Source organism: Falco rusticolus, chromosome Z (assembly GCF_015220075.1).
Source record: "Falco rusticolus isolate bFalRus1 chromosome Z, bFalRus1.pri, whole genome shotgun sequence".
Taxonomy (NCBI): domain Eukaryota; kingdom Metazoa; phylum Chordata; class Aves; order Falconiformes; family Falconidae; genus Falco; species Falco rusticolus.
This window is the reverse complement of record NC_051210.1, coordinates 14,180,661-14,197,758: the sequence shown is the minus strand read 5'-3', so window position 1 is coordinate 14,197,758 and position 17,098 is coordinate 14,180,661. Positions and strand designations below refer to the sequence as shown.

At 36.6% G+C, this 17,098-nt stretch overlaps 2 protein-coding genes across 2 annotated transcripts in view; one reads left to right on the top strand and one right to left on the bottom strand.

The window, feature by feature from the left end:
* Window positions 1-16,588, bottom strand: part of IFT74 (intraflagellar transport 74) — a 31,800-nt gene extending 15,212 nt beyond the window's left edge. Inside the window, exons 1-10 of the mRNA XM_037372996.1 lie at window positions 16,472-16,588; window positions 15,884-16,016; window positions 15,314-15,362; window positions 13,521-13,619; window positions 13,297-13,357; window positions 12,765-12,824; window positions 11,649-11,710; window positions 1,843-1,981; window positions 781-843; window positions 25-168 (exon numbers count right to left, since the gene is read on the bottom strand). Coding sequence (XP_037228893.1) covers window positions 25-168; window positions 781-843; window positions 1,843-1,981; window positions 11,649-11,710; window positions 12,765-12,824; window positions 13,297-13,357; window positions 13,521-13,619; window positions 15,314-15,362; window positions 15,884-16,016; window positions 16,472-16,588 — 927 coding nt within the window. The remainder of the gene's footprint in view (window positions 1-24; window positions 169-780; window positions 844-1,842; window positions 1,982-11,648; window positions 11,711-12,764; window positions 12,825-13,296; window positions 13,358-13,520; window positions 13,620-15,313; window positions 15,363-15,883; window positions 16,017-16,471) is intronic.
* LRRC19 (leucine rich repeat containing 19) lies at window positions 3,726-11,642 on the top strand. The gene is made up of 5 exons (XM_037372998.1): window positions 3,726-4,213; window positions 6,765-6,857; window positions 7,790-8,300; window positions 8,505-8,714; window positions 9,976-11,642. The coding sequence occupies exons 2-5, from the start codon at window positions 6,774-6,776 to the stop codon at window positions 10,311-10,313; spliced, it is 1,143 nt and encodes a 380-aa protein (XP_037228895.1). The 5' UTR covers window positions 3,726-4,213; window positions 6,765-6,773; the 3' UTR covers window positions 10,314-11,642.
* Window positions 16,589-17,098: the final 510 nt, after the last annotated feature.

Here is a 17,098-nt window from a genome sequence, read left to right as displayed (position 1 = left end):
CATGATAAAATATTATGTTCTTGCCTGCTTTAGTAATCTCTCTCTTTCCTCCTGTGGAGATTCCATGTTCTTATCCTCAGCAACCATTTGATCTCGACGTTCCTCAAGCTCATGGAGCTTTTCATACAGCTGTACAGCCTCCTGTTTCACCTGAGAGTGCGTTATTTCCTATTGGGAAAAGCAAAAACCTACTAGCTATTTTCAGATTGCAAGACAGCATTGCAGAAATTATGCTTTAGTTAAGCAACACTTATGCATATATTCAAAGTGAAGCTTATTTGTTACAAACAGTACAGAGACAGTATAAACAATAAACTTTATAATCATATTTTCAATATTGCCCTTTCTGGAATGGAATATCTCTTGCTTTATGAGTTCATCCTAAGGCTAATTTTCTGAGTAGATTTACTACTTCATCATTTCCAGGGGATCACAAACTATATAGAGTATTCAAAAGGACAGGAAAAAATTCTGGTAGTATTTGAAAAGTAGACTTGCTGAAAATATACACAACTATGTTTCAGCTCATAAATCCTTTTATCCTAAGAAACCTCACTAACGCTATCAAAATTTTGTACTTGGCATCTAGCAAACGCAATTTTTAGCCAAAACTGATTAGAAATTACTGGTGTAAAGCAGAGAGACAGTTTGCCTCTAGGGCATGATCCTACAGTATGTGAAAATGGAAGGAGCAAGATTATAGGTATTTTTCCACTGTATTGTTTTTTACTCTAGAGTTCAGTGAAGACTGGTATGGAGACCGCTTGTTATCATACATACAGCTCTTAAAGACTCCTCCTTTACATTTAGTGCATCCAATTCCTGCTGTTGAACAACCAATTCCTAAAGAGGAAAAAAATGCAAAATTCAGATTAAAAATACTACTCGATGAGTTTACTTATTTGTTCTGCAACTCAGTATTTATAAAATGCTGTAAAAAATCTCATTGCTGCTCTTAAAAATTTAAAAGACAAGACTGTATCCAGCTTCTTCAAGTAACTCAGATATAATACCCATTTACTTTCAGAATCCAATCTTTCCAATAAACTCTTATCACAGTCACTTCCAGTTGGGCTATAACTACATTGCTTTTCTTAAAATCAGTAAAGAGGGTGGAATTTATCATTTCTACTTCAGAAGTTTAAAATCAGATTTAAAATCTGAACTAGTCACCACAGTTTCTTCACAGTCCAGAAAGAGAAAGAGAAAGGTAGGCTCTGACAAGTGATTTTGCTCATTCTAAGACAGCTGGGAAGCACTTGCCTCAAAAGATGCCTATCTTGCTGTGACTATACAAAGAAAACTTCGAAGATCACATGCCTGAAGTTGCATGATCCCAGACCCCAGAACCTAGAAATCTTACTGCTTTTGTTAGCAAAGTCACAAAGATTTTACAAAGCCCAGTTCATTTTTCTGATACATTGAAATGTACAAGAACAACAACAAAAACACCCATCTGATTCACTTTTGTATGCAGGAAGAAAACTTTCTACTCAACTGAACTACAAAAAATTCTGGGTTTGTTTTTCCCCTTCGCTTGCTTTTTACACATGATGAAACATCTAAGCACCACAGTGGCTTTTAATATTTGCATGTCAGTCCCAAATTTAAAAGTAAAATTATGAACATAATTTGTTCTTAAAATAAGAAATACAAAAAGACAAAGTATTTTATTTTAGTCAACTGCTCTGCTTTTTAGGCACTTCTACAATTGATTAAGATACCAGTAAGCTTTTTTATTGTATTACTCCATTCTCGAGCTCTTTAATACTTAAATTGTATCTGGAACCAATGGAGTCAGATTGAGAAATATTTTAGGTAAGTGCAACGAAACAAACAAACCTGGGAAAGTTTTTCATTTGCAGCCTTCATCTCCATATATTTAGCTTGATTTTCCTGTGACATGTCTTTTATTATGTCATCTGCTACAACCTTTTCACGTTCGATATCTTCTTCTACACCTTGAATTAACTTTTCTGTGCTGTAAAAATAGAACGTTTTTGTAACTTTTAGTAGCTGATGTTTATTTTAAGCACCCATTTCAAACTCTGGTATTAGTTCACACTGACTGAAATGATCCTGTAACATAAGAACTCCACAAACTCTTAAAAAAAAAAAAGAAGTTACCTACCTACTTGCATCTAATCTTCTTGAAACCGGATTAGCTATATAAACATTCACACTACGGAATGCAGAAGATGAAGAATTCTTTGCCCTTACAGTACACACAGAGTTTTTTCCAGCACTCTCACCCTGTCTGTCTGCACAGTCCCAAACACTGGCAAAAGTATACTAGCCCCTCTCAGTTGGTCTCAATCAGTGAATTGCTAGAATAAAACCAGGCAGTTTGAAATAAAGAAGCTGGTATCTGATTTGTGAAGGTACATACAGTAAACATTACACAGATAATGTATAATTATCTGCCTCATCATAAGTAACATGGGTTTATGAATGGATAATTATGTTACACTTGGTAGTGGAAAGGAGTAGCTTTTTAAGAGAAGCATGCTCTTAAGTTATGAGAGTAGTTTGATTTAAGACCCTCTGGAAGGCACAGAACAAAGTTAGCTGGCAGAGAGGTTCCATGTTACTTCTTTATTGGAGGCTCCCTGTCCCTCAGTCTGGTGGGCCTCTGAAAGCTGTTGCAAAGCCTCAGCAGTGACTCTCAAATCAAGCCCAACTGAAGATGTCACAGAATGGAAACAGAAAAATTGCAATGAAGAATTCAAGAAAATATTAAGGTTGCTGATTTCCAGAATAAAGCTCCGCACTAGATGTAATTCACCAGGAGGGACTGTTGTTACTTCATAGGGAACTTGTCATTTAAGTACAAACAAGGTGCCTTTTCCTGGAGATCACTGGGGCATTTAGGGAGGGTGAAAAGAATACCGCTTGCTACATTTCTCCTGTGCTCCAAAGCACCATATGGAAGCAGCCATCACTGCTGAGGACAGTGGTATCTCCAAGCTCTACTGGATTTTTCTTGTCTATGCCTGAGACTGCAAGTCTGTATGACAGAGTAAGGAAAGAAAGCCTACTCTTCCAGCCCCTCCAATGTAAAGTGTGTGTGAACACATGGCAGGCCTCTTAACCTCAGGCAAATTTATTTTTCTTATGTGATGTGGACTCCTGGCTAAATACTTCAAGATGATCCAGTATGTCCTTGACACTAGAAACACCTGACTCAGCTGTGAAGTATCTTCTCTGGTAGAAGCCTTTTGACAGAAGGTTAAAACTCAGTGATTTTCTAAGAGGCAATAACAATATCAGCAATGGCTGTCACAGGAAGACAATTCATTACCGTAAGTAATTTGAAGACAACTGATGAAGCTGAATCAGTGATGAGGCTTGGAAAAGTTGCACAGTTGTTCTGAGACAGTAAGCAAAAAACCAAAGTGGCAAATAACGTCAAAGCGAGACAGCGAAACGAAGTGGTTTCTACAGCCACATATTTGATAGGAATGGAGAATGAGAGGAGATGAAACCATTTTGTAGTTTAATGCTGTACATTGGACAGAATGAGCACCAACTCAAGAAGAAAATTCACTGAAGTAGTATCTGTGTATCAACACAATTCTCTTTTCAGCCTGCATATAGACATGCTCTCAAATCACAGCAAGTATCATCTGGTTTTAGAATCTCTTTCCGAAATATAGTCCATACAACAGATGTCCTTAACTGCTTGTAATTCTTTTTTAAAAAGAGGTTTACGTATCATACCCCACAGCTCCTCTGATGTTTCCAAAAAACAAGAATTAATACATTTAACTACCAGAGATCTCTACTTCAGTATGCAAATATCTTGAAATTTTCCTCTTGTGATAACTGATGATATAAAAAATGCAAGTCTTTTTCCATCTCCAGCATTTCTTTAATTGATTATGACCCAACTTGCTTGTAAATTCCTTGTGGCATTTTAACTCAGTGTTTCCTATATGAACTGGAATGTGACACTTGAGCTTACTACTACTAGACTTCCCTATTGGCTGTAGATCCATTTAAATCCAAGATGATTGTAAGAAGTTGCTCAACCTAGTCAATCTTTTGCTAAGGATTTTCTAGTGTGTTTTTTTTTTCTTACACCACCTGCTTATTCATCAGGTACAAAGGTTGAACAAAACCAAAGTGCTATTGCACCATATTATTTCTTGTCAGTACATCGAAAAAATCTACACATGTGTACATACACAGCCTCTAAGAAGCAACAGAAAAGGTAAGATATTTGGTACATCTTTTTCAAAATGTAGGCAAAGATTTTTAGTATGACTTTGTTGCTAGACTGGAAACAAATAGAGCTTGAAATACATTAAAAGTTCAGGAATTACTATGAACCTTGGACATGCAAGTTGTTAAGTAAACTGTACTTCAGCACAGGAACAGCCCGTTTCTTCTCCAAAAACCAGACTACCTGACTATGTGAACTCCATTTCCTCCCCAAACCAGTCTTTTTCTTTACAAATATAAGAAAAACAATAGGAATTACATACTATTAAATGATAACATCGTAAAAAGTTCTCTGAGGCAAACTTTTTTAAGAGAACTCTTCTAATTACAAGGAAATGTCAAGCTACGACCAATGTATTCCCACCCTCAGTTTCTTTCCAAAGAAATTACTTTAAAAAGCAATTTTAAAAATCTGGTTCTAGCAAAAAAGCTAAACTGCAATTAAAATTACAGATGTTTTCCTGTTCTATCGATTATATAGGTTCACACATAAACAATGTAAGAAATTGAATCTGTAAGAAACCCCCTAACTTTTCAGTAGAAACTAGAGTAAAAACTACGAACTATGATTTCGACTTTTGTCGAATTTTTATGTAGAGTGAATTTTAGACAGGAAAAGGATTTTTCAAGTTAATGGCATCCCCTTCATCCAGACATTTTAACTTTTTCTTGAAATTTTGAAAAACTTTAACTTTCATTTGCAACTTGATTGTTATTAACTTACAGACTTCCTTTTTTTAATATATTTCCCCCATTCTATTAAAGAAAGTATTTTTCTTGAAATCTGAAAACTACAATAATACTATTAACCTGTATTTCTAGATTGCCTGGTTAAGGCCTGTTTTATTTCTGAGCATTTTGGAAGCAGTACCTTTAAGGTCCAAGTATGCCACAAGATCCAGCAGTTAACATAGTCTACATCAGGAGTTCTCAAACGACATCCCATTTTCCACTAGCAATACACGAACTGCCTTCAAAAAATGTATGCAGGTCACCAGTACCATCACTGACAAGAACAACACCTAACACAGAACATAATACCACAGTGGCTGCTGCTGCTAGTACCCCTTGTCCATGCCACTGATGACGTCTAACAAAAAGGTTTATGAACTCTTTTTTTGTATTTAATGGAAGTTTCTAGCAGCAGTAAAAATACAAAATGTATCACAGGATTGTATGTGGTACTTATCTTCTTCTTTCCAAGAAGCTATTAAGTTTCCAGGCTGATTCAGTTAGGTGAATGAGGTCAGTTCTTAGACACGTAAACATATAGAAGCAATCAATCAGATTTGACCAATTTGTTCTGTGACTTCACCTACTCCACATCGATCAGCAAAGATGTCGTGGCACTCTTTTTAAGGGTTGGTGGAGTTTTTTTCTCAATCTGACTGGCTGTCAATATTTAGCATTGTTTCTGCAATTGAGCTTCCTTATGCAATTTCCCCCACTCTTCTCTGTTAAATTCAGCGAATACTCTACAGCACAGGCACTTTAGGCACTTTATAAACATATCTTACACCTTATCTTTTGGATCTTTTTTAATCTGGAATACAGAAATCTGGGAAGGAGATACTGGCACTTAGCTCACTATCTTTTCTTCAGATGCTGGAGAAGAAGTGTGAAAATGAAGGAATAATTTACCTTTTACATAACATTTTAACTCAAGTCCAGCACAAACAGGGACTGATTTAACATCTGACAGAGATAGTTTAACATTCCTATTCAAAATTAATAGATCTTGCAAATAATGCCTGATTCAAAGGGGATGAATGAGTGACACCTTCTGACAGAAGTTATGTCACAGTGAATACCATTTGTCAGAAAGGCTTTCCTCACTCTCAGAAAATAAGGTTTAAACCTGTACAAAAACTCCAGCACAAGAGACTGAACCATGTTTACTTAGTTCCAAAGATCAGAGCAACAACCTCACCTTCATAACATAGAGGTCCAGGTTTATGTTATATGACATATGTTATATTATGGATAATAAAGAGATTAGAAGATCAATCTATTAATTGAAAATTCACAAAAACCTGCTTAATAACTTACATAAGAACATGAGAGAAATCTGACTGGATAAACCAACAATCAATCTGGTAGTGTTCTGCCTCTGTCAGTGGCCACAAAAGAAATTATTTAGGGAGAACATGCAAGCCTGAATACTTTCTGCCGTTTACTCCTATCATAGTCTTCCAGTACTCATAACCACTTTAACGGGGATATTAATGAGTATTCCCTGCCTCTTTGTTTTATCCATTTATGACACTGCTGTCTATTAACTTGTCTAATCAATTTGCTGATACAGTCTGCTCACTGGATTTTAAGTTTGTCTCAATTAAGCAAAAACTGAACACGTTAATTCTAATAACATATGGTTTTCCTTACATTTTCCTTTACATTTAAAAATATTTATGTTGAACAAATTATTTATGTAGAATAAATTAGCATTGAAATAACTGTATCTATTAATTTGTTAAACTACCACTATAGAAGGCATGGGTACTCTGGCCTTGGTATACAAAAGTGTTGTTTTCTACTAGGCTCTAACCATGAAACTTTCTTGGTTTGCGATCTGGGCTGGAATACTATTTCTGAATCCAGTCACTGCTGACTGCAACATTACTTCTCAAACTGTAAGTTTTATATGTGTGTAAATTACTCTTTATTTTTTAAAAATACACTAGAAGCTAAAGACATTTTTAAAACTCCCTTGTAAATATAAAATTCCTGAAGTAAGAAGCACATATTGACAAATAAGACGACATGGTTTTCTGTGAAATGGACAGCTGCTGGTAGTCATTTTAAGCGGGTGAATAACACCAAAACATATTTGACATGGATTTATATCTCAGTCAAATCTCTCTGCAGACAACAGGAGTGTCTTCTTTATCTTTGCATCATTTTGGAATAGAACTAAAATGCAACAGTTTTTAAAAACAGTTATTTTTGACAAGGCAAATTACTGCTCAAGTTAGCGAGATCTGTTGAGTTAGCACTTGCCCAAGTCAGGTCCAAACATATATAAGAAATTTTAAAATTTTTCTTCACAGATTAATTTAATGGATTTTGTATTTATTGGGTAGTGGAGGGGAAGGAAGGAGTCTCGATTAACAGTCAAATGATAAACTGTATTGCAGTATTTGCTTTGAACTCAGTGCCTACAAGTCCAGTAGTATACCTCATGCTTGTTCATCTTTGGGACAAACAAGAACAAAACCACTTACATAATGGGTATATACAGTACAGAAAAGGCACGCCATCTACATTTGTTTTTAAATAAACTATCTAGACTCAGTCTGGTTACATCACTAACAAGCTGAACACAGGTTACTTATTTAGGATGAGGGATAATCAACCAACCTGTTTCCAGTACTTACCATCTCCTTTAAAGCTAGTCCAAGTATCTTGACACTACAAACTATAATCTGCAGTGATGCATACATATACATATAAATTAAAATATATAGGAAAGACTTTTCATGCCCTTGACAGCCATCACTGAGACACCTTCATGACCATATTTTCCTACAGTATTTAATTGTAGTCATTCTCTTTTTTTCAACAGGTCACTTGTGAGGAGTCTGGAAAAAACTTTTCTAAGATCTGCACTAATCTTTTCCAAAACGTTACTAAATTAAGCCTCAGAAATAATAAAATCAGTTTAAAAAACAGTGACAAAGAGATTCTTGGAAGTTTTATTAGCCTCACTGAACTTTATCTGAATGAAAATATGATTACTGTACTGTATAATCACAGCTTCTGCAACCTGACAAAACTTGTAATTCTGGATATCAGCAACAATCATATTAGCACAGTTCATAAAGCAGCATTTGCAGGATTAAATCAACTGTCAGTGCTGAATCTATCCTATAATGCAATTACTCAACTAGATTCAGATGTATTTACTTCTCTAATAAGTCTGACAGTTTTAAATCTACAACATAACTTACTGAAATCTCTTCATATAAAATCATCTTTTAAATTGATTAGAATTGTTTTAGCTGGAAACCCATGGACCTGCTCCTGTGACCTCCTTAATTTACACATATGGCTAATGGCCTCCAACGTGACAATGGGTAAGTTTTGGTAAGAGCAGCAACTTCATGATCATTTATATCAAATAGCCTTATCTTGGTGTTTCGTGATCTGGATAACATCAACCATCAAGTTATCTGTAAACTTTACTTATACACTAGCAATCATTGATTATTATTTTTTTTTAATCAGACTGCCAATGAACTAACAATATCTTATAGCCTTTCCACTGCTCACATTCACAGAAAATGAAAACAACACTACATGTACACTCCCAAACACCAAGGAAAAATTCTCCATCAAGATGGCAGCTATTCAACCAGCTGACTGCAAAACTGGAAAAGATTCTTTAGAAAACACTGTAACTTCCACTTCTGCCATAAAACTTAAAAGCAATGCCTTACTAACAGCTCTGACTCCAAGCAACATCACTGGAATCAATGGAACACATGCAGGTAATATACTGGTGTTTCGCTTTACTGCTTACAAGCTGACTGACTGTTCCATGATTTCAACTGGTTTGTATTCCCAGTGCACTGCAACTCTTCCATAAAAGCCAGGGCTATGGAATAAACGTATTTCCAGGTTTTGGTAGACTGTACACACATTCTAGTGAGTGCTAAGCTGTAATAGGTAAGCATTCAAAACATACACCTGAATTCTCAAACGATACTACAAACTGATGATGAAATTTCAAAGGCTTGAAATTCAGACAATTGCCCAGATCTCTCCCTAAAAGAACCAGGGAAGCATCATTAAAAAAAAGTAATAATTACTTCTTCCAAACTAACTACTTTCTAGGTGTAGCTGTTGTCTTAAAATGTGAAAAAGTGAGCCTATTAATTTTACTCCTGCCCTAAACTGTGTTTGGTGTAAAAGACACCGATGTGCACATACCATAATCTTTGAAAATTTCAGTGATAGTCTCCTTACTTTTCTTCACCTTTTGATGTTAATTCCATCATCACTCTGTAATAATCTAGCTTTTCTTTCAGTGAAGCAATTATTTTTTTTCTGACATGCAAATTAATGTTGTTCTCCACTCTTCCATACTGAAATGTTTTAGTTGTTGCTTCTGGCTAAAGCAGAAGAAATACCAATCTCCAGATACATACACAAATTGTAAGCCACCACTGCCACACACTCCTTTTGCTGTAACAGCTATAATCTATTTTAGGACTATAGCCGGCACAGAAAACTAGCTTCTAAATAAAGACTACTGGCAACTACAGTCTATTGAAATTTTATTATAAAAGAAATACAATTGAAAGGATATGCCAAACAAAAGATGAAGTATTTTAGGGTGCAGACATCATCATCAGACAGAAATTTAAGCCTGGGAAATAGAATTTGAGTCAATTACTGATATTTTTTTTTCCAAAGCCTGATCTTGGAATTGAAATTTTGAAAAAAATGATTATTTTATATGTCCCTAGAACTTCATCTGACTTTGAAACTATTCTTTTTGATAAATGTGCATGGTGGATTTATGTTGCTAGAAAACATGAGATGTACATGCATTTTTGGTCTGAGTGATGCTACTGATTCCCTAATAACATAGCAAGAACATTCTACTAAAGCTTTGGAGATACTCAGTAATTCCCCTATCACTTATTTTGTGAGTCCTCAATTTAACTATGAAAAACATCATACTAGTGTTCTTGCTGGTATCCCTCATGAAGATGACTCTTCCTTTTTTTCCTATTTGTTTTAAAGGGTTACCACTTGTTGGCAAAAGTTGGACCTTCCTAGTGGGTGTCCTAGGGTTTGTCTTAAGCACTACACTCCTGATTTTTACCGCTATAAAATGCCCAACATGGTATCACTATTTGATCAGCTACAGCCACCGTCGTCTGGAAGAAAATGACTCAGAGATGTCTGAACAGGAGTTTGCTGCTGATATGAGTCCTTTTCCTACAGAATTGGGTACAAACAATGAAGATCCCATAGTAATATTTGAGAAAAGTCATGCATTTGTGTCTGGGGAAGATGGCTGTACTGAGGACAAAGACATAGATTCTTATAGTACTGAGAAGAGTTCAAGTCTTAAATAATAGGTGATGAACTGACTTTTCAAAACCATAGTACACTTGTACTTCCATATTACTCTACTGATGTGCAATACAAAATGAAGCTAAGCAGTCTATCTCCTTTCATCTCATCAAATCCATAACATTGCTGCATGAATCACGAAGCTAAAAATGTAATGTGCGTGAATTAGTATCATAACAAATATTTCAAAACATGCAAAAAACCACCCATAATCCATCTTTTATAAAAATTTATTTGCTTACTTATGGTGGGGGCTGGGGGAGAGCTTACTTGTATATTGCTTAACATGAACAAGTCTTTACAGAGTAGCTTGTGAAGCTGGCATAATTTAATTGTGAAAAATTTAACTGCTTTAATTGTGAATAAGTCTAGAAAAGAAAAATAATTTCTCTAAAACGTTGAAGCAGACCACAGCCAGACGGGGGACTGAATCTAAATCAATGGTGTCACAGCTTAGAAGTAGTCTATTAGGCAAAACCAACACAATCAGAGAACAGAGTATTTGTTGGTTTTTTTTTAACCAAATTAGCAGAACAAAAAAGACCAACTGCTCTACTCCCTTAAATGTGTCTACATACAGTACAACAATCAATTATTATTACTGCATATCTAATGTCTTTTTGTCTTAGTTTGCTACGGAACCAAGTTTTTTCTCTTCATGTTTTCTTAACACTTAAAAACGCATTCAGGGGTAAAACAGATGTGGTTTTGAGCTGTTGAAAACCACAGCATTACTGAAAAGTGCCTTCTTATTAAATGGTAATTTTTTTAAAAAAAAGTTTTTATTTATACTTTAAAATCTCATCATTGAGATTGCTCTTATGGGCAACAAGGATCGTATCTCTTTCTCCTGCACATACCTGTCCTGAAATTAAACATCTCAGAAACACATCCTCTCAACCTATCACTATACAAGCTGTTCTCATGGGTTACAAATTCTTACTGTAAACATCTCACTGCCCTCATCTTCACCTCCACACACCTCTACCTTACCAAACAGGAATGTCAATTCTAGTTCACACTTCTGTTTGCTTTCTCCATTCTGCTACTCCACAACACAACCTCTAGAACTCAGGACCTTGACAGCAGGCTGCCAAAAGACAGGAGTCTCCACTGCCACCTAACTCCTCCTGGATGGTGTGGAAAGTATCTCCACAGGAGTTACTCAGAAGAGTTTAAAACTAGGAACTCCAGCTGAAGCCCGTCACTGACATATCAGGTACCACTTGGGGCATGCATCACACTTGAGGGACTTCTGAATTAGTTAACATCTCAATTTTGCCAATTTCAATTATGGTTTTAACAGCTCTGGAGGAGGATACACTTACTGTACTTACGCTTGTCTTTCTGTGAAAATTTTATCCACACTCTGAGTATCACGGTCATTCTGGACCTTTAACTTAAAAAGAAAAAAAGTATTTTGATACAATACATTAACAACACAGATTTTTTACACAAATTCAAAGTTTCCTTCAAATGAGCAAGAAGCTGCTCAGAACACTGAAAAGGAAGCAGCAGTAGAGGCTGCCTGCTGCAAAGGTTTTTCACAGTTGATACAGAAGACCCTCTGAAATCGCAGTCTTCCACTGGAAACCAAAGGAAGTAAGAAGGCATCTCTATGTTTGAAGAAGAAATACAATCAAGTTTTCAACAAATCAATTCACTTACTACTACTGTGGGAACTATACCTGGAACACTTAGTAAAATACTAAGTTTAAGCCTACCAACAGAATGAAAAAATCTAACACTTGCAAAGCATTCTTCTCATTCTGACAGACATTGCAACTTTATTTTTCAATCAAATACAGGGAAAAAAAGAATTGTTTTGACCAAAAAAATATTTAGGCGGTTTTTCAAGCTACCAAAATAAACTTTTCTAAGCCTGGTTTCTTTTCCTTATGAACGAAGTGATTGTAAGAAATGGAACATGCTTTATGCCACTGACACCTTAATATTTAGGGGAACACTCTATCTGTGTTAGAAAATAATGAAAGTAAAGGAAGAAAAAAGCTCATTGATTTTGTGGTTGGCCATGTCAGTAACTTATGTATTACATTGGAGTCTTTTAAAAGGCAGAAGATAAAAAAGAACTAAATTTCCAGAAGACCAGGCAGCTTTACAAGGCAGTACAGTCTAGTGAATTTGCCTTCCATAAGACTAGATGCTCCCAAATCAAATAAAGAATATATTTTAACACTTGCAATTTGGGTTGGGATGACAGCCTTTAGAAAGCTAAAACACAGAAAACCATCATGGGGCTGTTAATCCAGCACTTCAAACCATTTTCTTACTGCAAATATATTGCCAATATTATGGTTAATTTAACTGGAAAAAAATGGCTAAGTTTTAAATTAGTGCTATGCTTTTTTTAGAGATGTCATATGTTCAAAGCACCAAGAACGTAACACACCCCACTTTACAGTTCAAACATAGCAAGTACTCTTAATTCTTACCATATTGTAATCCCGAATCACCTCTGTTGTATCCATATTGGTGTTGAGTATATCCACAACCTGAAATGAGACATAACTCCAACCTGTTATTACTTGCATTTTTTTTTAATTACACACAAAAAATATCAGACAACTAGGTAGCAATTGACAAAGCACTCATGAAAACACAGCAATTTTTTGTTATTGCAAATGGAAAAAAACATGATTTGGGAATCTGAACAGACTACATGCAGTTTTCAGAAGTAATTATCATTACATGTAGATGTACAAACCCACAAATATTATGCAGCAGTAAATTCTTAAATCCATATGCAACTGCTTCTCCTAATGTATAGTACACGTCCTTTTTTTCTTTTTTGCTTTTGCTCATTTCCATCTTTTTCCTTTCCAGTAACTGAATAAAAAGCAGTACTAACTAGTACATTTTTACAGAGATGTGCTAATAATAAAAGATGCTGCAATAAAGCAAAAGCAATACAAAGTAAATGACAGAAGAGAAAGCATTCAGTATCAAAAGTTGACAGCAGCATACCATGTTGTAGTCTGCTAGCTGACCTTGAAATTCTTTGATTTCACCAGCTAAAGCCTCTGCCCTAAATAAAAGAAAAAAAAAGGTCAAACTTAAGATGGGAAGATTCATTCCTGTAAAAATAAAATAATAAAAAAGAACTATTTAATGGTTCCTTGAAGCCTGCTCAATATCTGAGAACAGTCTTGCGACTGAGAAAGTGCTGCATTAGCTGCAATACATCTCACCTTTTTTCATATGACAAATAGACAGATTTCTCTTGCTTGTACATTTCTACTTCTTCCTGCAGCTTGTGAATTTCTGTTGTGAGTTCGTTTGTTTTGCTTCTGCAAAAAAATAAACAAAAAAGAATCTTTAAAATTTGAATGTACAATTAAAACACAGAACAGAAATTATATTTTACTATAGGAGATGTGCAATCAGTAGCTCTTTCTCACACAGCACCGTGTTTCACATCAGTATTTCAAAGAAGAGTTGCAGAAGTGAGGAAAAAAGCAGAGTGGTTCTATCAGATAAAATCTTAAGTAATTGTTAGAAAAGCTGGATATGAAATAAAATGTTTTAATTGCTTTTTGTCCCTGCTGATGAAATAGATGTGAATTATTCCCAAATGGAGAAGAAAAAAAATCACAGTATCGGATGTGAGGGCTATCTCACTGTGCTATCAGTCACCTCACTGATCATCAGGGTTGATTTGGCCAATTCGGCTGGCTAGGCAGATGGCCCCTTCCTCCCTCACTGCTCCATGCATGTCCCTCATGAAGCTGCATGCTCGGTCAAAGAGGACAACCTTCCCTGATAAGAGATGTACTGTTCATCAGTCAAGGGTGTATGATAGCTGCAGTCCCCTGCTAGAACCTCCAAACAAGCTCAAGGTCCATTTGTAGAAGACTGTAGGGTAGTCAAGCTTGTAAGATTGCGGGCACATCCAAGCGAAACACTGCATGGGGCAGACTGCCATTGTTTCGGTCCCCCTATACTTGGCACTAGTGAGGCTGCACCTCCACTACTGTGTCCAGTTTTGGCCTCCTCACTTCAAGAGGGATGTAGACATGCTGGAGTGTGTCCAGAGACAGGCAACAAAGCTGGTGAAGGGTCTAGAGAACAAGTCTTACAAGGAGTGGCTGAGGGAACTGTGGTTGTTTAGTCTGGAGAAGAGGGGACTCTAGGGGGGCTTTTCTTGCTCTCTCCAACTGCCTGAAAGAAGGTTGTAGGCAGGTGGGGGTTGGTCTCTTTTCCCAGATAACAAGCGACAGGGCAAGAGGAAACAGCCTTATGTTGTTCTAGGGGAAGTTTAGGTTGGATATTAGGAAAACTTCTTTCACTGAAAGGGCAGTCAAGCATTGGAACAGACTGCCCAGGGAGGGCACATTAAGAAACATGTAAATAGATGTGGTGCTTGGCAACACGGTTTAGTGATGGACTTGGCAGTCCTGAGTTAATGGCTGGACTTGATGATCTCAAAGGTCTTTTCCAACCTAAATGATTCTATGATTTCACAGAATGTGGATATCATTCATATTTAAAATGACATCTTTTAGGACTGATTATTCAATACTGCAATATGGTCAACTGACAAAGTAGCGTGCAATACAGTTTCTGCAAGGCCTTGTGTTTTTCAGTGTTAGCTCAATGTATAATCCAAGTAAACTGCCTGAAATGTACACTAAAAAGTGCTTAGTTTGTGATGCTGCTTCATACAAACGGTGCTATCAGACCTATTAAGCATTACAGGTGGAAGCTCAAAATCACTGACCCCTCGTTTACTAACGTTGTAGGAGTGCATTTAACTTTGCAAGCCTAAAGTGTCAAAGGAATCTACCTGTACTTAGACATAAGCATAAAATTCCTTTGTTCCTACGAACTATATACAAAATGACCTTAACTCTTACAACAGGACAGACTTCATTATAAGCGAACACCACTTATTCCACATTATCGTTAAGCTCAACAAACTTCCTGTCAGCAAGGGAACACAGCATTAAACCTTCTGCAGTTTGCATGTGTTGTTAAGACATACCTCAGTAGTCCCAGGTAATATGTTTTATCCATTATCTGTCTCTGAGGACCTGAAAAATGCGAGAAAGATAACATTTTGTTAGAAAACAACTAATTTCAATGAACTGTAAATTATGAAAACAATCTGTAGGATTTTCAGACAGAGAATTGCCATCTTCTCAGCGTTCTTAAATAGATTTTACCTCATTAAGACAAATGAGGGCAGAAATTAATTTTAGATTGTTGTGAAGATAAACATTGCTTTTTCCAGTTACTGAATAGTAACTTGAATAGTTACTATGTGATAGTATTTTAATTATTCTGCAGTGATGGAAGACACAATTTATCTTTACTCTTTTGAATAATTTTTAAAGACAACTCAGGCACAGAAAAGCCTTTTTGTTCACCGACTGCCAAGACCAAAGAAAAGAAGAGGGATGCTTTAATCTTCCTTTCCTTTCTCCAACTCCTATTAATCATAGCTGTTCACTCTGCAATTTATAAAGCAATTGATTTTTTTTTCTTTAAACCCCTAAATACTCCTTTAAAATGTCTGCAGACATGTTTGATAGCTATTCTCAGTAAAAAATACCTTTCATTGCAGTTTTCATTCCACTTAATCCCTGTTGAGTCACTGGACGGTCTGCAACTTTAATCTGAGATGGTAAAACTCCTCCAGTAGTTGAACCACCACGAGAACTGGGTCTTGATGTACTAGGAGGCATCTATTAAAAAAAAACCCAAACACCAAACCACAAACCTCCCAACTCTGAAGTATGAATTTATTATCCTTACGCAATTGCTAAAACAATTAAAAAGTTAGTCTCTATACTGTTCCTGTAAGAATTTTTAGCATTTACATCTCTTAAAGGAAACAAAGCTTCAGTCAAATGTCTGTTGCAGAAGCATTAAGAGATTACCTTTGAGCAGCTTTTCATTGTTCCCTCTGTCTGCAACATTACAGCTATTAAGATCTCCCAGGTGAACTCTTTGATGCAAGACCTCCTTGACCCCCTTTCAGTCAAAATTAGGAAGTAAAATTCTCCACAAAATTAAAATTTTTATTTTTTTCATGAGAAACTATTGCTTTAGTCTTGGTACTAAAAAAGTTGTAAAATAATGCATAGAAATATAAATGTATCGAAGTTGGGTTTATGTGTTTGGTTTTTTTTAAACATACCCCTGTTCCTATTCTGGCTGCTGATGGAGTCCTTGATGAAGAGGCAGGCCTCGCGGTCAGCCCTATTCCCGCTCTGGAAGAAGGACGAGCTATTGGAGGTCTGTGACTACTGGCCATATTTGTTGCTTTTTGAGTTTCTCTCTGGGAAGAAGAAAATTGTCCTTTAATTTGCACAAGGTCTTTACCAGAAACCAACTCTTTAAAGCTTAGTTGTTTCACCTGTTAAAAGGAGTTTACTCTTTAGAAATCTGCAAAGCTCCTGCTTACTGGATGAGCACGGTAGGAGGCAGAGGCTCCTGTACAGGGTGAGGGCTCTGAGGACCACAGCGGGTCCCGCAGCAAGGCAAGGCACGGCCTAGTCAGCCCTCAGTTTGTGTTGTTAAGCTAATCCTTGTGGGTTTTACTGTTGCAGCGTCTCCCCGCGGAATTCAAGCCTGTGACACACACTCGAAGCGAGCAGCTGCCGTCAAACCCACCGGGGTTACCTGGGTACAGCCCTTCACGCACCACCGTTCACCAACGCAACCCCCGGCTGTGCGACCCCTGGCACAGCCCGGCGGCGGTCACCAGCCCCTCGAGGAGCTCCCCCCAGCCGCCGCGTACAGAGGCGGTTTTTCGATCGCCGAA